General features: G+C 42.6%; 1 protein-coding gene across 13 annotated transcripts in view; it reads left to right on the top strand.

The window, feature by feature from the left end:
- Positions 1-5,422: 5,422 nt before the first annotated feature.
- The window catches only part of U4-U6-60K (U4-U6 small nuclear riboprotein factor 60K), an 89,000-nt gene continuing 72,030 nt past the window's right edge, over positions 5,423-22,392 (top strand). For 10 of the 13 annotated variants that reach the window (XR_012828471.1, XM_075692628.1, XM_075692636.1 and 7 more), the window contains exons 1-5: positions 5,423-5,574; positions 6,305-6,510; positions 6,891-6,964; positions 7,040-7,112; positions 18,125-18,269. Coding sequence is in view for 12 of the 13 variants with exons in the window: in XM_075692628.1 (XP_075548743.1) it covers positions 5,438-5,574; positions 6,305-6,510; positions 6,891-6,964; positions 7,040-7,112; positions 18,125-18,269 (635 nt within the window). In the remaining variant the exon portion in view is untranslated. Of the gene's footprint in view, positions 5,630-6,304; positions 6,511-6,890; positions 6,965-7,039; positions 7,113-18,124; positions 18,270-22,392 lie in introns of all 13 variants that reach the window. The other 3 variants (XM_075692601.1, XM_075692679.1, XM_075692687.1) reach the window with 3 other exon arrangements.

Below are 22,392 nucleotides of genomic sequence, written 5' to 3' on the forward strand. Positions count from 1 at the left end.
GGCCGACCCCGACGCTAGGGACACACAGGCACGATTTCGTCCCTCTAACTTTCGTCCTTATACTGCCCTTAACGCCTTAATTACAGCGTCAGTGAAAAGGCGCCTCACATAACATGACAATGAACTTGAAGAGCCGATTAGTGCCCTCCACTCCGCGCCCTCCAATTGAAAGCACTACTGATTTCCAAATTAAACTACACAAACAGATCGCACAACCCAAACTAATCACAGAACGTCGTTTTCTTGACGGCAAAACCCTGCAACACTCACATGACAAAGGGCAGCGGCAGCACATTCAGAACAGCCGCTATCATACCACAGCGCAATGCAAGTGCAATAACGCTATTATGCCCGGCTCAAACAGATCGCACAACCCAAACTAATCACAGAATGTTGTTTTCTTGACAGCAAAGCACTGCAACACTTACATGACAAAGGGCAGCGGCAGCACATTCAGAACAGTCGCAAACAGACCATAGTGCCATGCGAGTGCGATAACGCAACTATGCCCGGCTTCACGAATAACGTGGCCGCCTTGGTCACATAACAATTGAAAACACTACTGATTTCCAAATTAAAACCACACAAACATATAGCACAACCCAAACTAATCACAGAATATCGTTTTCTTGACAGCAAAACACTGCAACACTTACATAGCAAAGGGCAGCGGCAGCATGTTAAGAACAGCCGCAAACACACCACAGCGCAATGCGAGTGCGGTGACGCGACGACGCCATGACGACGAGACTATGCCCGGCTCGCCCGGCTGCCCGGCATCACGAATCACGTGGCCACCTTGGTCACATGATTTGACGACGGTATCGCCACCTTGCGCATGGTTGGATCGCGTTGATGGGTTGTTGAATATTGTAGAAGCCGCTAAAGAGGCTGACGCGCCGTGGCGTGGCGCTGGCGTTTTGAGTCGTTTGCAAAACGTATTCACCCCTCGTTTTTAAGCTGTCTGGCTTCCAACGTTATCAAAACGTATTCACCCCTCGTTTTTAAGCTATCTTGTTTGGAACGTCTTTGATGCGTCGACTTTGGTCAAAAATCCGTTTCAGACGTTGAATCTCTTAATACGACGTTTTCAAGACTTTGTGTGCTACCTGGGGAAACCTGGAGGCTTACGAAAAGGGTTCTGCTGAAATTGAGGACGACGCAACGATCTGTGGAAAGAAGAATGATGGGTGTAACTTTAAGGGATAAGAAAAGAGCAGATTGGGTGAGGGAACAAACGCGGGTAAATGACATCTTAGTTGAAATCAAGAAAAAGAAATGGGCATGGGCCGGACATGTAATGAGGAGGAAAGATAACCGATGGTCATTAAGGGTTACGGACTGGATTCCAAGAGAAGGGAAGCGTAGCAGGGGGCGGCAGAAAGTTAGGTGGGCGGATGACATTAAGACGTTTGCAGGGACAACATGGCCACAATTAGTACATGACCGGGGTAGTTGGAGAAGTATGGGAGAGGCCTTTGCCCTGCAGTGGGCGTAACCAGGCTGATGATGATGACCCGAGCTAAAGCTTCCTCTTAAACCCTTAAGCAATATGACTGTCACCCATTACCTCGTCTGGTTTTTCCCTATAATTGTACACCACTTTTCGTGCAAAACTAGCAACTGGAAACAAGAGTCGCAAGGTGTTGAGAAATTAAGCGATCTCCTAAGGGAGAGAGCCAAGGCAACAGCCAAACAGGAAGAAAAAGCGAATATTTACAAATTTAACCGTTGTTTATGAAAATCTTTATGGATCAACATCTTTTTATTTAAAAAGGAAGTAGAGAAAACGCCATCGGAAGTGGAGAACAATTCCGTGCGTTTTGAATGACGCTTCTACAGTTATCAGTCGAGCCGCCTGACGTAGCCACTTCTCTGCTGTGCCTATGTATAGGTGTTTTTCTAACCTTCCGCGGTGGGCGCAGTACGTCTATAACCGCAGCGTGCTGCGCCCTACATGGTTATATGGGACTGGCGGCCACGCATTTTTACGCAACTTTCCAAATAACAATACGAGTCGGTTGTGACACTTAATTTGGTAGAGCAGTAAACGAGGGATTCAAAAGAACTGTGATTGTTCCGCAAATGTATATTTCTCTATAATTCTTCCAGAGCTAATTCAAAAAACGCTTCTGTAGTCGGATACAACTCAAGTCTGCAGTCAAGCCCCACACACGCCCTCATAACCACCAGCCACTGTTCGTCCCCGAGGCTGCAAATAATTCGTACATCAAACTTTTCCTGTTACCCAAATAAGGCGGTAACCACAAAAACAAAATTATTGGTGCGTAATTTCATACGTTTTCTCTCGCTTATTATAGCAGAATTGCGAAAGCCTAATTTTTTATTGAACTGAAATACTAAGCTTGCTTCGCTGCAACTATGCAGTATATTGTCAAGTTGCACTTCAGTTGGCAGTGAAGTTTCATGAGTAAGACGAGCTCAGCAGTTAAATGAACTCTACCGCAGACTTTTGAAGATTTAAATAATTAATTATGCAGCTATACGTGCCGAAACCATGAGTCATGCCGTAGTGGAGTACTCCGGACCACCTGGGGTTATTTAACGTGCACCTAAATCTAAATACGTGGGTGTTTTCGCATCTCGCCCCAATGGAAAATGCGGCCGCTGGGGCAGGGATTCGATCCCGCGACCTCGTGCTTCGCAGCCCAACATCATAGCCACTAAGCAACCATGGCAGGTAGATTTTTGAAGAGTGAAATGCTCAGACTCCATACACTTTGTCGCCTGTTGCACACCTCATTCTTTCCGTCGATGAATAGACTCTTCAAGAACAGCATACGCTCCGGAGGTATAAAGTACGACGCCATTTTGAAAAAACCGCATGACGACGATTTTGTTTGCTTCTGTGATTGGCTGGCGGAGCAACACAACCCCGCGCACTCCCGCGTGAGCCGTGTGCCTTGGTTGTCAACTGCTGTTTTTTTTAAGTTGTATGCTACCATAGAAATCTTCATTTTACACTCTCGCTTTTTTAATTGTTCTTGGCAGTGTTCTTCCTGCGCTTCTTTCCTGCACGAGTCCATTTGATGTGGTTCCTTGTTTGCCTAGCAAAGGAGAGGTGTATGTCACAGGCGTACCTGTAAGATACACCTTATTTCATTCCTCTTTTGCGGGTTTACCCGTCTTTATGGCGAATGGCGGGCGTTATAAACATTTATGCTTGTTAAGTACCCCCCTCCCCCATTTGCACAGGAAAGTTACCTTGGGTTTGCCCCCCCCCCCCTCGAAACCTCGAAAAAAAATCCTGGGTACGTGCCTGATACTTCCTAATGTCCTACCTAGGTTAAACAATAAAAAAAGAAAAGAAAACATTATGAACTCCCACACAACCAAATTTTCTGATCCCCTATTGCGAACTGTGCTTTTGTACGTCTCCGTCTTTTGTCGTTTCCCTACTTTTCTTCCACCAATCCTCCAGTCGCCTCTTACTAATGCCTATTGCGGACATGTTTGCTTTACCACTGCTCCCGCTGAACCCAAGGACTTCAAGGAGGCCAGTGGTGCCTAAATCGACCGCTGGGCAGACGTCTTCACATTCTTATAAAACATGCTCCATAGTTTCCCTAGCTTTACCGCAGCAAGCGCATGCTTCTTGTTCCTTCTTGTATCTCGCTTTATAGGTTCGTGTTCTAAAGCATTCCGATCTCGCTTCGAAAAGTAATGAGCTTCCCTTTGAGTTATCATAAATGGTTTCTTTCCTAATTTCGTTTTTTCCCCTTAAGTAGTTACTCATGGCAGGTTTCCTTTCCATTGCCGCCACCCATGAGATTATTTCAGCCTCTCTGACTTTCCGCTTGACCGTCTTTGTTACTGTGTTGCCCAACCTACAGGCCACATACTTGTTGGTAAGCTTCCTAGTTCTTTTCCTCCACTGTGAATCAATGTTTTGCCTGTACAGATAGCTGAACACTCTCCCAGCCCATTTACTTTCTTCCATATTCCTCAGCCGTTCTTCATACTCAATTTTACTGCGAGCTTCCCTCACTTCAAAACTAGTCCAGCCCATATCCCCCTGCACAGCTTCATTTGTAGTCTTCCCGTGAGCGCCCAATGCGAGGCGACCCACTGACCTTTGGTTCCCGTCGAGTCCTGATTGTACCCCTGATTTAAAGCACACAACCGCATTTCCAAAAGTAAGTCCTGGAACCATTACCCCTTTCTACATACCGATCGGAGGACCTCGTACCTATTGTATCCCCATAGCGCTCTGTGTCTCATTATTGCTGCATTTCTCTTCCCCTTGACTGTTATGGTTTTTTCCGGTGTTTTCATATATCCATTGCCTTCGTTTATCCATATACCAAGGTATTTATATTCTGTTATCCGAGGTATTTCTTGGCCCTGTATCTCCACTGTCTGTTCACTGTTTTCATTGAATACCATAACACCTGATTTTCTAACACTAAATTTAAAACCGAAATTATTGCCGTCCTGTCCACAGATATTTGCCAGACGTTGCAAATCACTTTGCTTGTTAGCGAGCAACACAATGTCGTCGGAATAAAATAAACCTGAAAGCTGCTGCTCTACTACTGTACCCGCCTGTTTGTATGAGAGATTAAACCCGATATTACTTCCTTCTATCGCCCTCTCCATCCTCACCATGTACATCATAAACAGCAGCAGGGATAAAGGGCACCCCTGCCTCAGTCCCTTGTTGATATGAACTTTCTCCGCGCTCCTCATCCCTTCCCATTCAACACAAACTGTATTTTCTGGGTAAATCTCTCTCAAAAGCTGTAGACAATCGTTACCTAAGCCTTCTCCTTCCAGAATATCCCACAAAATGTTGCGGTCTACGTTGTCGTAGGCTCCTGTAATGTCCAAAAAGGCCACATACAACGGTCTGCTTTCTGCTTTTGATATTTCAATACACTGAGTAAGAACAAACAAGTTATCATCCAAACGCCTACCTATTCTAAAGCCATCCTGAAGCTCTCTCAAAATGCCATTATTCTCTGCCCATGCTTGAAGCTTTAATTTGATTGCCTGCATTGCTAGCCTGTATATTACCGATGTAATGGTCAACGGTCTATACGAGTGAATTCTGTCTTTCTCCCCCGTACCTTTATAAATTAAATTCATTTTACATTCTACAACGGTATGGTTCCGAGCGTCACTCCGCGGTTCCGGCTCGCAAACACGACAGTGCGCCTCCAATGGGAAAGGAAGCGACGTCGCAGGCATCTACGTTCTCTGCGTTGGTCTGAAGTAGACATAAAACTACTATACTGACTCTATGGAATTAGATGCTAGTGCTAGAAGTACTAGCAGCAGCCTGAAGTAGAGTTTACTCTACTAAGTAGAGTAGACTAGTTTGAAGCTAGTGTGAATGCTGCAACCGCAGAACGAAGCGCGAAAAAAAAAAAAAAAAAAAAAAAAAAGAAGAGGCGCGTTTCCGTTGCTAGGCGACATGCGGCCCGTTGGAGCATGCGCAGAAAGAGGGCCTGCCTGCAAAGAAACGCTCTCCGTGCTCCGTGTCGTGTGCGTGGGCCTGTGGAACCCTTTGCCGTGGTGGGAATCTTGTTGCAGTGTCAACAATTTTGTAGGGTTTGTCTTGCAGTCGCCTTTTATTCTTTGGTTGCATCATTGCATTGCCGTGTGTGTGGGTGTCCTATCTTCGTATTTGTGTGCGTGCACTAAATGCGATTTGTCTTTGTGTGCTGTAGGGCCAGCGGCGGCGGCGGCAAACATGTTCTGCGATTTGAATGTTATTTATAACACAAATGCACGCCCCATGCACGCATGCATTCCCAGTATACTTCCCCAGCTTTCAAGACAGTAGATAACTTTTATTGTTCTAGATGTAACGGGAATGTTTTTGCTGGGTGGTATTGTGTGTCGTGTTTTCGATGTCGTGGGTTTGAACCCGTTCGCGGCGGCAACATTTCGACGGGGACAAAATTCAAAAACGCTTGTGTACTTATATTTAGGTACACGTTAAAGAACCATAGGGGGTTAAAATCCAGAGTCCCCCGTTACGGCGTGCCTCATAATTTAGATCGTGGTGTCGGCACGTAAAACCCCACAGTATTATTTATTATTATTTTTGTTTTGGCTTGTGTGCGCTAAATGTCTACGTTGTGTGGTCTGCTAACTTGTATTTACCTGAAGTAGTTATTGGGTCGGCTGCTGATGCGTGGGTCGATTTCTGCGACGTATTTTTCACCCATGAAAATTTAGGCTGTGAAGTTTTTTTTTTACACTAAACTCGTATGGCTGCAAAACTGCTAGTTGTTGAACCGTACCATTTCATGCCATACTGAATCATTTTTTTCAGCCTCGGCGAGCTTGACGAAGAGGTGATGTCCGACGATGAAGATGTCGCATATGTCAAGCGACAGAAAGTTGTTCACTATGGAAGCCTTGAAGAAAAAGAGCGTCAGAGACTGGCAGACAGAGAAGCTGAAGATGGTAGTGATGATGATTCACAAAGCACGGACGTCAAAGCAGCCATGGCCTCCGGAAACATTCACATATCTGAGGGTACACTTCTCTCTTTATCACTTAATGGGAGCTGCATTCTAGCTTCAGAAAAACAGATGTAACAGGCAGTTATTATTGTTACACATTTCTGTAATACATTTCAGCAATGCTATGTTAAGCCTTAGTTCTTATGTATCCATAAGGAATTCCAAAATTATTGTGCCTGTAAACATTAAACCACACTGGCCTCATCACAAATTCACACTGCCATGTTAAAGAATATCTAGTTATGTGTATCATAAGCTGTTTCATATCTAGCTCCATGTGCAGATGTGTGTGCTGTCTAAGTGCAATATTTTACGCAGTTTCATTTGCTATTTGTAACAGAACTTTCACTGTGTTTTAGTGGTAAACACTTAAGGTGAATTTTTTACATGCAGAATACATGGAGATTGAGGATGAAAGTGGCCGAGACAAACAGCAGCTGCTTGAGGAGTTCGAGAGAAGAAAAAAGGCAATGTTCTGTTTTGGCTCCTTAAGCCTGTTTTGTTGTTTGTGATGTGTTACACCGTTTTTTCTTTTTGTGCAGGCTCGTCAGATCAACGTATCAACTGATGACACTGAGGTCAAGTCAACTTTGCGCGATATGGGAGAACCTATTTGTATGTTATATACTCCTTCATTTATGTAGAATGTGGCTTTACATTTGAACGTCTGATGCAGTGTTGCTTAAAGTTCTCGTACGGTGGACTTGCAATAATTCAAATTTTTATAATGAAAAGTTTTGGCTGTCGACAGATCGGGCTACCTTTGCTTGATCTGGTATGTTTCTAATGCAGTTTGAAGAAGCTGCTAGATTCAAACAAGCCAAGCTAGTATTTTAGTAGTGTGCAGTTTTTGGGAGCAGCTTCAAGGCTAAACCCCATGAGTACGATTTTGTGCGCGACAGCGACGAGCGACGGATCGGGCTGTCGCGTGAACAGATCGCTCAGTCTTGTCGTGCGATCGCTCGGTTCTGCAAATCTAGAATTCGTCGCTCGTCGCCCGGAAGTGCTATGAGCGACTAGCCAATAGCGCGAAGCCGGAACTGGGTGTACATAACTCAAGTACTTCCGATTGTCGCACAGAACGAGCAAACGATTGAATTTTTATACGTGCAAGGGTAAGAACCTACTGCAAGACTTTCAGAAATATTTTGTGCTGCTTTTTACAGTAAAACACGTCAACTTAAGTTAATAAAGCACGCATCACGCTAGTTTCGGTGCCTATATTGCTGCCCTCATACCGGCAACACTGGGGAGACGTCGCTCGAAGTCATCGCTCGCATGGGGTACAACTTGTAGGTGACGAGAGAATGCGACAGCCATCTCCGTCGCTTGTCGCTGTCGCGTGCAAGATCGCTTGCATGGGGTTTATACTTCAAGGGACAACACTTAAGAAAAAAATAATGTGGGCTGTACTGGTAAATTACTCTTCTACAATACTGAAAAGAACCATTCTTACTGTGAGAGGAGGCTTGCAAAAATGAAAGACGAGTGGCGATGTAGCCTTAGAGTTCTGTCACTGCAGGATATCAGTAATGTTTTGACCTTCATGATGTAATGGATTCGTGCGGCGTCTGCTCTGGCTAGCTAATCTTTATTGGTAAAGACCTAGTGAATTGTATTCTGCAATAATCAGAGGTTGGAATTCAGCAAGTTTTAAGAACTATTACAAAGTTACTGTGCTCCAAATTTGATAAAATGCTTTAAAGTTGTTGACATCCAGGGTGTCGAACTGAAAGAAATACAGGTTCGGTTCAGGTTCAACGCACTCCAACTTTGTTTCGGTTCAGTTTATAACAATTCATGAACCAGTTTGCAACACTGAACTGGTTCAACGTAGTACACTAGTTTTATCAGGAGGAGTCATAGATTGGCTCTCTGACAGATGGGGGAAATAGGGTCAAGGGGTGGGGGGGCACAACAGTAGATGTTTTTACATATCTATTAAGTTTAATGCTATACAGCTACAGCACGTATACAGGTAAAGACACCTCCTTAGGCAATGCCATTGTGAGAGTGTGCGGCACCTCAATGCATCCATCCATCCCTGCGCTTCCTCTTTCCTGCATTTGCATTTATAGTCATCCATACTGAACATGAGCACAAAAAAAAATGCAGGGTATTTTTTTATGCGATTACGGGCGCTGTAATGTAAAGCTATTCCAAGCTTTTCTATTCCAATTCTGTAATCAGCCCTCCGCGATTGGTCAAAAACTTTTTTGGGCCACCCCCACTTTGCCTGTCAGTCACGCGACTTCATGCAAACCGTGATAGCTCCCCATCTGATATGACGTGTACACTCTGATTATGCATGATTGGACTGAACAAAAGAAAAATAGTTATTTCTGATTCAACGCCTTTTCGCTATTAGCCCTCAGCTATTGGTCAAAAGTTTTTGGGCTGCACCCACTTCACCTGCCTGTCACACGATGTCACAAAATGCAAAAGCTCACTGCGTCAAAGTGACGTGTACGTGTTAAAGATGCATCAGTATGCCGAACAAAACTGAATTTTTCTCTGAATAGCCCCAGGCTGCCCTGTTCCGAAAGGAATAAAGATGGCTGCCGCCGATCGCTCAGGCACTTGCTACTCGCATCTGCCGGATAGCACGTATTTATTTGCCTACAATAAAACTTTTTGTGTGGCCGTGTAACGTTTTCGAGCACTTTCGGCACGTTTACGACCTCGCTCAGCCAACTTTTCTTTGCTGAGGATCCTTTTTAGTGGCATTCTTAACCTTCCGTTGCATGCTACCGTGATTTTTGAACAGACACCGCAAGCTAAGTAAGGGAAAACGGACCAGGCGCAGACGCCGGCACCACCCTCTTCATTCGGTCATAAATTTTTCAGTGCACTGGCTCGGCCCCATCGAATCCCTCTCCACTTAAGCGTGCTCCTCGCCTCTTGTCAGCCAATTAGGTAAGATAAGCCGCTCAGTGTAGGCAATGTCATTCGTTTTTAAAGCAAGCAAAAGTGACCTCCTATAAACGAGCAGAGCGTTTGATTGGTCTGTTTAACAACCGTGCAGGTCACCACTCGATGCTTGCATCGGCAGTTATGCAAATTTGACGTCAGGAGATTGGAACAAAAACATATTGGAATAGTTTTACGTTATAGGGCCCTAGTATTCATTGCCTATTTCAGGCACTTAATTTTAGCCGTCTTCGTCATTATATTGCCGTCAATATGTCATAGCCATGGCTTACCCTGGCAAGCGACAGGCATATCAAAAGTGGGCTGATACCGGGGACAGTCTCAGAATGACCACTACAGATTATTAATAAATGTGTCTTCAGCAATATGGCGTGTCGTTGCATTGCTTGAATACGTATCACGATAACGTTGACAGTCGTTGTGAGATGGGTTCTGTTGGAATGTTTTTGCTATTGAGGAATGGATTGCACATGACAGGGAAATTTTCATGTTCATAATAATAAAAAACGAGCAATTAGTGAGAACTGCTTCCTCTGTGTGGGGTTTGCATAGCTTACACACCTCATTACCTTCCTCATTACCACCTCATTACAGCAGCACATTTTTTTTATGTTGCTTCAGGTACTTAGTACAGGACTGGTTGGGAGCAAATAGTGGCATATTTGTGGTGTCAAAGACAGTGCAAATTCACATTGTATTACATCATTTATAACTCCAAACTTCCAGTCTGTACCAAAGAAAGAAGCCAGCAATTCGCAGTTTGCTGAGTTTGCTGCTTTTTTATAAGCAGGTGAGGAAATTGATACTTTTGAATGATAAAAAAGGATGGTTTGAGCCCCGCATGGATAATGGTAGAGCAAAAAATCTAAACCGTGCATTTACGTTGTGCCCCGAGAAAGATTTTGCAACTTTATGAGTGTTTTGCTCTGCTTAGAGGTGCCGAATGTGCATTGAATTATTGCTTGTAACAAAAGCAAATTTCAAGTGCTGTTTATAGCCGCTGTTGCCATGCACTGGGAAAGTGGCTGTATCTATTGGCAACCACAGTGTTATAGATAAAACAATTCAGCCATGCAGCTGAAGTTGCTGATATTCTTATTTTCTCTCCTCGAGGCTTATTTTCTCTCCTCGAGGCTGTCATGCTTTCTGATCTCCATGCATCCTGGTGTGGATGTTTTACGGTTTATCTAGTTATAGTAACAAGCTGACCTAATGGTGGAGTTTCAACAAAAATGGAGATTCCAAGGAGCCTCTGAGGCAACTTTATGGCTGTGGTACACAACTGGTATAGACAAGTTCAGAAGCACAATTGTCTCTGCTGAAGTGGCTGTAGTTACCAGCCTATATTCAACTTTTATTCCCATACTCGCACATAACGCGACTTGCGAATCAAAACAGTCTGCTAGTGAGCTGCTTCAAGTACAGAACTAGTTAATCATTTCAAAGAATGGCAAGTCTGGTGAGCACCTGTTGCCCAGTATGCTTGAACCGTTTCATGCCAAACCAGTAACAGTTAATTTTTTTTATTCAAGTTCAGGCACTTTCGAAGAACATTGGTTCAGGTTCAATTCTAGCAAAAATTCTAATTTGGGTTTGGTTTGATATCCTGTTGATGTCGCACTGGCATACTGGTGCTAAGGCTTAATCAAGAAATTAAAGAAGTTTGGACGTTCACTTGCTCTTCTAGTAATCAACCTATTACTGCGAAACCCGCCGTGGTTGCTCAGTGGCTATGGTGTTGGGCTGCTGAGCACGAGGTCGCGGGATCGGATCCCGGCCACGGCGGCCGCATTTCGATGGGGGCGAAATGCGAAAACACCCGTGTGCTTAGATTTAGGTGCACGTTAAAGAACCCCAGGTGGTCAAAATTTCCGGAGTCCTCCACTACGGCGTGCCTCATAATCAGAAAGTGGTTTTGGCACGTAAAACCCCAAATATTATTATTATTATTACTGCGAAGTTAGTAAAAATAAAGTTTTGAAATAATACTTTGACAGTGAATTCATCTTGTTGCTCATTTTAGTGTCCCTTTAAATTGCTGCTCACCAGGCCACATAAAAAATTTCTGTTATACATTGGAAGTAGTTGCATGCTTTCTAGGGAGTGTTCTACCGCAGGAATTTTTAAATTTGGTTCATTAATAGTCGAGATAGAAATATTTCAGTGCTGCGAACCCATGATTTCAGGAGGTGAGCTTCACCCCAACATAGACACTCCACTGGTCCCATCTAGCCTCCGCAAGCGAAATTCCTTCCCCGTGTACTCCCATACTGGCGCTCGAAGATTGAGTGATGCATACATCATAGGCCCCAGCTTCTCTTTTTTTCCCCCACCTTTTTGTTGCATGCCGCACTTCCGCTGACGGTGTCGCGCGCGAGCTGTTGTGTTTGTCCTGTTCCATGCAGTGCATGATTTTGTGGGCTATGCATGAGAACACCTGACGACTAGTGGTACAAGTCAGTGCTACACAAGCACTGAGGCAGACACAAGCGGATCACAGAACATGATTGTGCGCTGGAACACGGTAGAAAATGACATAGTTTCCGGTGTCTGCGGGCACGACTGCACGACGTGGGAACAAGCACATGAAGTAGAAGTACATGTCTCTTGCTGCAGTGCGAAGTAAAACAAAAACACACAGACATTCGGTTTGTGTGTTTTATTATTTCTCTAAACTTTAATTCGTCTATTGAAGCAACAGATCACACAAGTAACAGATGTTGCCTTGAATAATTCTAGAAGTCGTGTCGCTATGAGCGACATCACAACACATATGTACGTAGGCTCACTTGCACACATATGTCAACCCTCTGGCTTGGAGAGTGGCACTCACGAGAAGGGCAAACGGCGTTTGGTTTGAAATTTCAGCTCTTTCTGTGGCGCATAGTGATGCAGTACCTAGCAGACACTATTGTGTCTGTTACTACACTTTTCTGCTTAAAATGGCCAGACTTGATGAGGGACCCTTTAAAGGGACCCTGAAACGATTTTGTACAAACATACTGAGTCGTTAGAGTAGGTCCTCGTGATCATTAATTGACCCATCTAAGTGCTCCGCGTGAAGTGTGTAGTTTATTATAAGGTTTGAAAAATGTGCATCACTGCTGATCACAGCACACTGCTCAGCTGAATTTTCAGCCGCACCTACCCATTTGACGTAAATTGCCCTAATGATATCAGTAGGGCGAGCTGTCCAATTGGGTGCCCGTCATTGATAATTTTTCCTACCTAATGGTGAACAGATGTTCATAATAGTTGGAATGTTAGTTAATTTCTTTCTATAAAAAGAAAGTAACAGAAAGAGCATGCACAAGAACAATTTCTCAGTACACTTGAGCACTTCCGGTACACAGCAATTGTTGTCTGCTTGTGTTACATTGTGCTCCGTCATGATGAGAGCTCCGCGGTCAGTGTCGGTCTCAGTCTTTTCATTAGCACCATGAATCGGCTTTGCTGTATTGTGGGCTGCAAACGTAGCGACTGGCAGTATGCCAAGCTGCGACATAGTGTCCTCCTGCAAGGCAGCAGACGAGCGGAGTAGCTGCAGCGCATTGGACTATCAGTATCTGATGGGCGCCAGGATTTACGTGTTTGCGGCCGTCACTTTACACTGGAGGATTACTACCACAATAGTGTTTCGCGAGTCCAGTATTCGGGTAAATGCAAGTGCAAAGCGAAAGGGCCTGGCCGCTTGACCATGCCATTTCACGGGATGAGCAGAAGTGCAAATGTGAATGATCTGCATGGTGCAGCCATCTAGTGGCACAGAGCTCAACCACAGTAGCAGTAACAAAGTGTATTCTTCCTTGCTGCTGTTGTAAATTTTTTCGCAGGAGCGTAATCGTTTATATGCTGTTTTTGTAAATGTGTTACGCTTGGTTAGAGCGTTATTAGCTCTTTGTTTGGCTGGTTAAGCTCTGTGCCAACAGGTGGCTGGACCGTGCAGACCGATCAGGCCACTCACGTACGTCTACGCTAAATTTGCTTCATCAGTTTGAGTTTATGCCTCAACCATCCGTTGAAATGCCCTGCTTGCCTGTGGTTACCAGAATACCAGATAAGTTTGGTGCTGTGACAGAATGCTCGTAGTGCACGCTGCTTCAATAGCTCTCGCTTGGGGTCGACTGCCAAGTAGCTGGCTGGCGGAGAGGTTGGAGAGGCTTCGCGCGCATGCTCCTAGAGAACCGGAAGTAGACGACACGGCGTGCCATCATGACGCAGTGCCAGTGAAGGCGGAGCTTAGCCCCGATCACTTGGCGAACGAGTTGAGAAAATGCATGTCTGTGGAGGAGGGTAACTTGTAATCATCCGTAGCTCTCTTAATATGAGACTCTTCACAAAAACTATGGTGTGAATCATTAACTTTAGCTGTACCCTACGTGTCTACAAAATTTGTCTGAACTGTTTCAGGGGCCCTTTAAAAGGACTGACAGCCGATTTTCAAGCATTCCCCTTTTCTTGTCGCCATGGAAAGCCTACTATTTGAAGCATCTGTATCTACAACAGTTCATCCGGGAAATGTCTGGAAATATTTAAAATGTAATTTTTCGATCTGTGAAGTCTCTTCTACTTACTGTATACGGATGCCAGCAACAGTGATAACTGGTATTGATAGCAATAGAAATGAGCAGTTCAAAACACATGCAGATTAGGCAGCGAAATAGCTGTTAAATGCTGAGACTGGGGCCTAAAATACATCCGCAACAACTTTTTATTGCTGTATATAGGTGTCATGGAGACTTCTGTTTTGGAAAATTTCCTACTGGTGACAGAATAAAACATGGCAACCTTGACGTCATAGCTTTCGGGATCTATTTCTGTTATTCAGAGAGGGCATCTTGGAGGAAATCGTTGCTACCTGTGTGTCTGACCAATGGACGAATGGATCAAGTCAGCTGAGGCAGGCGGTGGAGCACATTGCACCGCTAGCGTGGTCATCTTGAAAACTCGCTGTCAGCTGGCGTGCAGATGCCTGCATGTCATTGCGGGGTACAGTCAGTGCAGTACAGTGGCTGGTTTTGTACTTGTTAGAAGCTTGCGAGATGGCCGCGCTCCATCATTTAATGGTTCCGCTTCCTTGTGTGTAGGCACTGCCACTTTTATGTAGAACTATTTTTACATTACAAATGCACAAGAAATGGAGATAATTTGCAATAGGAAATAAACATTTATGTGACTATATATATGTATATCATAAGAAGCCAACAAACACTGACACCAAGGACAACATAGGGGAAATTACTTGTGCTTAATTAATGAAATAAAGAAACTAAAAAAAAAGTATGTAGAAATAAAAAATGTATGTAGCTGTTCAGACCAACGGAAGCCTGTACATTTATTTAGAAATGGACACGATTTTCAAGGGCTGATGACTCATTTCGCCGCAGAATGTCACTGCCCATCAATTTTGCACAAGCTTCATTGCTGATTTACAGAAATAATTACTTATTTACGGGGTAAGGTTATGCTTGTTCCTATCATTGCGAGTCGCAACCTTTACATCGCCACTATAATCTCAAAACACATTCACATGCTGTGACATGTCTGGGTGTGGCGTACGTATTCTTGTACAGTCGACTCTATTAATTCAACTCTGGTGAATTGAATTTTTCAGTTAATTCGATCTTGACCAAAGGTCCCAGCCAGCGCCCATGCGTTTCTGTGGGCCCAAATATTCGTTATTTTGATCTTGAAGATTGGCCTTTGCTGGATAATTCGAACCTGATCAGTCAGCACGCATGTGCATGACACTTATGGTGACCCCAATAGTGACCCCTTTAGTGGCAGCATGTCTCAGTGGAACTTGGGGGACGCTGAATGTTTTGAACACATGTAATCTCCTGCCGAAAATGCCTGTTTTCGGCCTGGCCTAAGAAGATATTGAAGTAGCAATGGTAGCTCACAATGTCCAATTACTGTATTAGTCTGAATTCTAATGCACTGCCTTTGTTGTTTTAAAATACAATTGGGCCGAAAATTGCCTGCGCATTGGATGTAAAACTGTGTTCGTGGTATTCATATGCATTACTGCATCAATACTGTATTGCAGCAAAGCTGACTTTAGAAAACTGGCTGCCATTGTGCAACACATATTAGAACCTTGCCCATTCTTGCTAAAAAATTGGGTGCATGTTACATTTCTATATTGTATAGGCGCTTTAATGTGATTTCTGCGTTAGTTTCCTACTTTGGACTCGTAGAAAGCATGTGTGTGTTTGACTCCAGGGCATATTAGAATTGGGCAACTACTGCCAAATTAACCAGTGGTGTGTTTTGGAGTATTTTTTGCATCTTGTTTAATTCAACCTGCTGGTAAATTCTATCACTTTCATTGGTCCCATTAGGGTCGAATTAATGAAAGTCGACTGTGTACCTGTTCTGCATACGTATACATGTGAAGACTGCAGGGTGTGTAAATCTGTGCCTGTAGCAAGATTTAATTCTGTTATGGATCATACTTTATTGATGCAAAAGTATCAAATGGCTCGTTGAGCGAAAAAGCCAGCGCCCAGCATCTGTAGCAGCGAAACGGCACCTTAATTTCCATCGGCAGCGATGCCACATAACGAGCACGCCTTGATGGAGTTCCCATTTGCTGCAATGCCACGGCATGAGCATGCCTCAACGGGGCAGAGCGGGTGAAAGGGTACACCTGCTGCCACAGTAGTGCACCACGTGTTGAGTGAGAGGAGAGGGCATTGCTGCAATGTCGAATTGCTCTCGGACGCTTGGCTGCGCAAGCTCTTGCCTGCGTTCTAACTGTGCATCTGCAATGCCAAATCAAAGTGCGTCAAGTGTTTAACGCACTTGCTTGCCCACGAGTAGTTCATAACTTGGACTGCTCAGCAGCGTTTAATTGGACATTAGTGATTTTGCATTCACAACTCATAAGTGCTTATCCTCTTTTAAATGTGACACTAAAGAGAAGAATGAGTTCTTCGGTATCAGTAAATTACCCTTTTACAATAACAAGAACACTACCCCTACCGTGATAAGATGCTTGGTAAGCCAGAAAAAGTTCGATAAAAGACGGTGGCAGTGCCTCCTTGAAGTTCCTGCACCAGTTCGCTGTGACATCATGGATCTTGACAGCGTCTTCTAGGGCTTAGTTAATTCTTTAGCAGTAAAAATAAACTACATTGTCTTTTTAAGGAGCCAAACATTGAACATGGTGAGTTTTGGGAACTTTTGCTGAGCCAACGGGGCCTAAATACAAAAAAAAAAATACTTTAATATCCATTACTTCGCAGTAATGTAACTCTGTTGGGGATTCGGTGCAAAATTCAAAAGCTGAAACTTTGATCTTCATTTTCTCTTCTAATAATCAACCTATTATTTCGAAACAAGGGCAACAGTTTATCTAAGCTGATTTAGTGTTTTGCTACAGTGTCCCTTTAACTTAGGGCATCTTAACTTCCGAAATATAAACAAAAATATATGATCCCAGCTTCTGCTGTTATATCATCCTGATGATTTGAAATAATACTTTTCACATATTTAGTTTTAAATATTTATATTAGCTGCAATAAAGGCTTGAGCAGCACAAAACAACTTTATTTAAAACCAAATTACTAGATAGTGCCCTGCAAGAGAATATAAATGGATGAGAGCAGTTGTTTGCTGGCTTATGTTGAAACATACTGTGACCATGGTGGATGCCATGTTCAGCCTGGCAATGCTGAATTGCACCTCTTGGAGTGTATACAGTAGACACCATTGATGTATTTTTAGCGGACCACCAAAAAAAAAACACATGATACAGGAAGATGTAATGTCAACTTAACCAGGTCTGGTTGTCACTGTCACCTGCACCATGAAAAGTAAAGATCAATGAATGATGCCACATCAGTAGTGTCTTGTAGCAGGTTTTGGACGCAACAACCAGGAAGAGAAATGTAATGAGAGCTGATACACATGCTTACACAAGTTGTGCAAGACAGGAAAACGTTACAAACAGGAATGTATCAACAAGGTTCTACGGTAATAGGAGGCCAAAAGTGTCATAAACAATTGTCTGGTTTCTACAACTTGGAAACTCTTTACCAGCTGGTTGTGCATTTTTTACATTAATCCAGTTGGTCATGCACTGATAGCAGTATTCCTGGAAATGGTTGAGTGCAGTCTCTGATATCATGATACATGCATTACACTTTTGTTCTTTGCCTTCCGAAGAATTGCATTGCATATCTCTTATTGTGAAGGCAGGAAAGTAAAGTACTTGTAAAATAAGCTTTAATTCAAGCTTTGTCTAAAAGCTGGGCTATTAAAGAAACAAAACAATGGCATTCATATTGTTGACTGGAGTGAGTTCTTTGTATCTGAATGGGAGTATAGCTATGTACGTTAGATGATATGTTACATGTAGAATGAAGTTTAGAACAAAACTACTAGGGAGGTTTATAGGAACCTAATGTTTGTGCTTTCTGCAAGCAAAGTTCATTGCGAACTACCTGTGACATACCATGTTAACTGCTGCAAAATTACTTTTGTTGTGTCATAGTACTTTCAAACATGTTTGAAATGGAGCTTGTTGAAACCACCATTTAATGGGCAGAGAATAGGCCAGTGTATTTACAAGTTTGTGAAGTATGTGGGAGGGGGGCATTTTCAAATAGAAAAATTTTCTTTCTAAATGTGTTCATTTACCTGACTAAAATCAGTTGATTCTTTTTTTTTCTTTCGATTTTTTTTTGCAGGCCTGTTTGGGGAGGGCCCTGCAGACCGGCGGGAACGCTTGCGTCACCTTCTGGCACTGGTTGGACAAGATGCAATACGGCGCAAGAAGGAAGAAGAACGTGAGAGAGAGCGAGAGCTGCGGAAGGACACATACGAAACAACTTGGTACAGTTGTCGTTTGGATGGAAGAAAGGATTTACGCTGTTGGGCAATTAATTCATGAATATGTGGGACCTCATTCTTGATTGATCACTTTTGGCTGTGTTTTGAATTTTGTGGGACAAAGCCCAACAAGGTGCTTTACTCGTGTGATGGGCTTCCTTTAAAGTGCACTAGATAACTGTGCTTTTAAAGTCCTGAATGGAGGTCTGCGATTCCTTTCGTCTTTCTGGCTCAGCCTTGTTCTGCTATTTAAATGGCACACTCTAAAGAGCTTGGTTTTGCACATGTTTAGAGACAGTCTAGGGGTCAGGAAGTACAATCAAACCTGATTATTACAAACTGCTTGGTGCATTAGCAATAGTTTGATATATATGAAGTAATTCGATACATCTGAACTCACTTATGGTGAACTATTCTAATGTGTTTTTTATACTCATTACTTAGAACTAGGCTCGATCCAGTTGCAGATGTAGTGCATAAGCGTGATGCAAAACTTTGTGATCATGCCGAAACCCTCCACTGACCTGAATGTTGCATCAGCACATGTAGGCGATGCAGCAGTCCAAATGGTAAACGGCCCGCTGTGGTTGCTCAGTGGCTATGGTGTTGGGCTGCTGAGCACGAGGTCGCGGGATCGAATCCCGACGACGGCGGCCGCATTTCGATGGGGGCGAAATGCGAAAACACCCATGTGCTTAGATTTAGGTGCACGTTAAAGAACCCCAGGTGGTCAAAATTTCCGGAGTCCTCCACTACGGCGTGCCTCATAATCAGAAAGTGGTTTTGGCACGTAAAGCCCCAAATATTATTATTATTAAATGATAAATGCTATAATAAATTTTAAAGAAGCATGCTAAAAAAAAGGTGCACATGCGGCAGTCAGCTTTATGGCGCTGGTTGTGGGCATTCAGAGTTTGATGTATCCAGTGTCAAGGTTGTTGTAATGGAGGTATTGTGCATGAATATCAATAAAAAAGTTTTTCGTGTTTGATTTAGAGCATAATTCTCTGTACAGGAATTTTGATATTCGAGTTTGACTTTATCCAAGTATTCAAAGTGGCATATCGGGAACGATTAGGTATAAGGATTAACAGGGCATATCTTGACAATCTGCTGTTTGCAGATGACATTGTCCTGTGTGGCAATGCTGGAGGTGACTTCAAGCAAATGATTGAGGACCTGAACTGGCATGGTCTGAGGGTAGGTTTAAATATTAGTATGTGCAGAAAACCAAAATAATGTGCAGTTATCTGGAAAGGAAATAAGAATTCATTGGTAGTCAACTTCTTGAAGCTGCAGAGGGCTTGAATCAAGAGAAGGAAATCTCCAGCCAAGTAAATACGGGTTGGAGTGCATATGGGCAGGCATGAACAGCAGCTTGCCATTATTCTTGAAAATTATGCAGTCGATCCATCTTACCAGTTCTAACCAGTATGACAAACTTTGAGAATAACAAGGAAGCTTAAGAAGCTAAGTACCTAGCGAGCGATAGAATAAAAAATAAGTGTAATATTAATTGACAGAAAGGAGGCAGCACGTATTGGATAGCATAGAGGTGTAGCTGGTGTTTCTGTTGAGATTAAAAGGAAGGAGTGGAGTTCAACATGCCATGTAATGTGTAGAGCAGATAAGTAGTCTACTAGCATAACAGAATGAGTGCCTGATTAGGACAAGGGTAACTGGTGATGTTGGGACAGGCCTTTGTCTTGCATTGACATAGATAGGCCGATGATAAAAAGTTTAGTTTTTCAAAAGTGGAAACCTTGCAGCTGGTTTATAAGGTTGCCCAATGCTGTGCGAGCCACGTGCCTTACTCTGAACATTGACTGTTGCCACAAAGACAGCACATCCTTTTTTTGGGATTGCTGCCACAAGAAATTTGAGGCTCCAGTTTATGTTGCAAAAAAAAAAAAAATTCAGTGCACAGAGTTTCAATTAAACTTTTGGGAGCAGGCGCATACCTGCCAGCTTTGTGAATTTTTTGTAAAGTTTATGAATTTGTGCTCGTTCTACAATTTTACAGATGTTGTATGAAGTTTTGCGGAAAGTAGTTTCTGATTGCAAAAATCTTTTAAAGTTGTTGAAGGATTGGGTGGCGAAAGATTGCAAAAAAAAAAGCATATAAGAAAGAAATTGAGGATACCTTTTATGGCTGTGCAAGATGCCATATACTAGAGGGGTATGGGCTTTGAGCAAGGTTATTGAAATTCCGGAAGCAGGCAAATTGGGTAACACCAATGTCGCTGTAGTCAGTGTGATCTATAAACAGTGTCAGTTACTTTTCAATTTGTGCTGTTTTTAGTTTGTTGCTGCATGTGTTTTGCATCTAAAGGTAAATTTTTGTTAAAAAAGTGCATATGTATCCCACCAAAGGCATGTGTTCAGGGAAATCTTTTAAAATAATGCGTGCTATCACACCCCCCTTATCATGTCTGCTGGATTTTTATGAATTTTAAGCTGCACAGGTTAGCAGGTATGCAAATATGATATGTTCTTAGGCATGCCTACGAAAGTTTTTAATCTTTGTCTGATAACTATCAACTTTGGTTTGATGAGAAGTTGATTTAGTTGCAATATTTATGTAACGCTGTGTTATACTCTCCCCTCACCCTCCTTTTTTAGCTACTTGAGACATGATATTCATGCAGCTTTTGTTTTTAGCCTCAAGAGACTTGGTTACCTGAATTGAGCATCAGTGGCTTTGCTGACTGTGACCTATTGAACTTTGTGCAGCTCTTTGTTGCCAAAGGACATAATTTTCTAATATTTAGTGAATCAATAACAATATAATAATACTTTATATTGAAGGTTTCGTTTGCTGCAAGAGAATTGTGAAATTGTGTATTGGTTGCTTCATTCCTTAAAAACAAAAAAGATTAAGTTTCCTTGCTTAACTTGTACTTCATTGTATTTCTACAGTGAGTTCATAAACTAAGTCACTCAAATTGTTCAAACAGCAGTGATGCATGTTACTTGTTCTTCATATTAAACAAAACACTATTTAATAGCAGCTGCAGTTAAGGATGTTTTATGCAAAGTGCATCTGGTCTAAATTATTTAAATCCAATACTTGTAAATTTTGGACTTCTCTCATCTTGCAAAGCTACTACTTCCTCATTTACCATAGATAATAATAATTCCTATTTTCAGTCTTTTTGTTCTGGATAATGGAGAGACACATTAATCAATTAGGGCCAAGCGTCTTTCTTTAATAATTTTTTTAGTGTGAAAGGCATCTTAAATCTAAGTTTAAATTGCAGAAGAACTGAAAGCTGGCTGAGTTGATAATTATTCATGGTAAAACTGCAGCGCGTGCCAAGGACGAAGAACACAGGAAGCATGAGTTGCTAGTCGGCGCTTGTTTGTTAACTTCCTGTGTACCTTGTGCATGCTGCAGTCTTACCGTGTCTAAGTTCAGGCTTATATCCTCATGAATGCAAATGCCTGGGAACTGCTTTTTGGTATGATATTTGCTATAGACCTTCTAGTATCAGCTATCATATTTCAGAAATTGTTAAATTCAGGCTCTGTGCCGCCTGTTTAAAAGCAGGTAGTTCTCCCCTCCCACTACATAAAGCCAATGACAGAAAAGTCTGGTCTTATTATACACCTATTCTCCTTAGAACTTATTCATGTAAGATGTTAGTGCATATTAGTCAGAAACATATAGTGGAGTTCCTATAAATAAATGAAATTTTAATGCATTTTTAGCAGGGTTACCACTGCGCATTCAGCACAGTAACGCAATTCACTGAATTTACTCATTAAACATCGACATCTTTAAACATGACCTAGGAATTGACACTATTTTTGTAGATTTCTCTAAAGCCTTTGGTACCATAATACGTGTCAAGTACTGATAAAGCTTGACACCATGCTGAACAGTGCTTGGTTAGTATCTTGGATTTCGAGTTTTGTTATTAATTGTTACCACTTCATTTACTTTGGTTCAATCTAGTCCTTGTTTATTAATTTGTCTTCAAGGGTACCACAAAAATAAATCCGTAATCTTGTATTGTTTTCAAGTTAAATTATGACCTCCCATGCGAAGTTGCATCTAAATCCTACTATGCGCTGATACTTGTGTTCTTTTATATAATTACTTGTATAGGTGATCATCATTGTC

This window comes from Dermacentor variabilis, chromosome 1, assembly GCF_050947875.1.
Source record: "Dermacentor variabilis isolate Ectoservices chromosome 1, ASM5094787v1, whole genome shotgun sequence".
NCBI lineage: Eukaryota > Metazoa > Arthropoda > Arachnida > Ixodida > Ixodidae > Dermacentor > Dermacentor variabilis.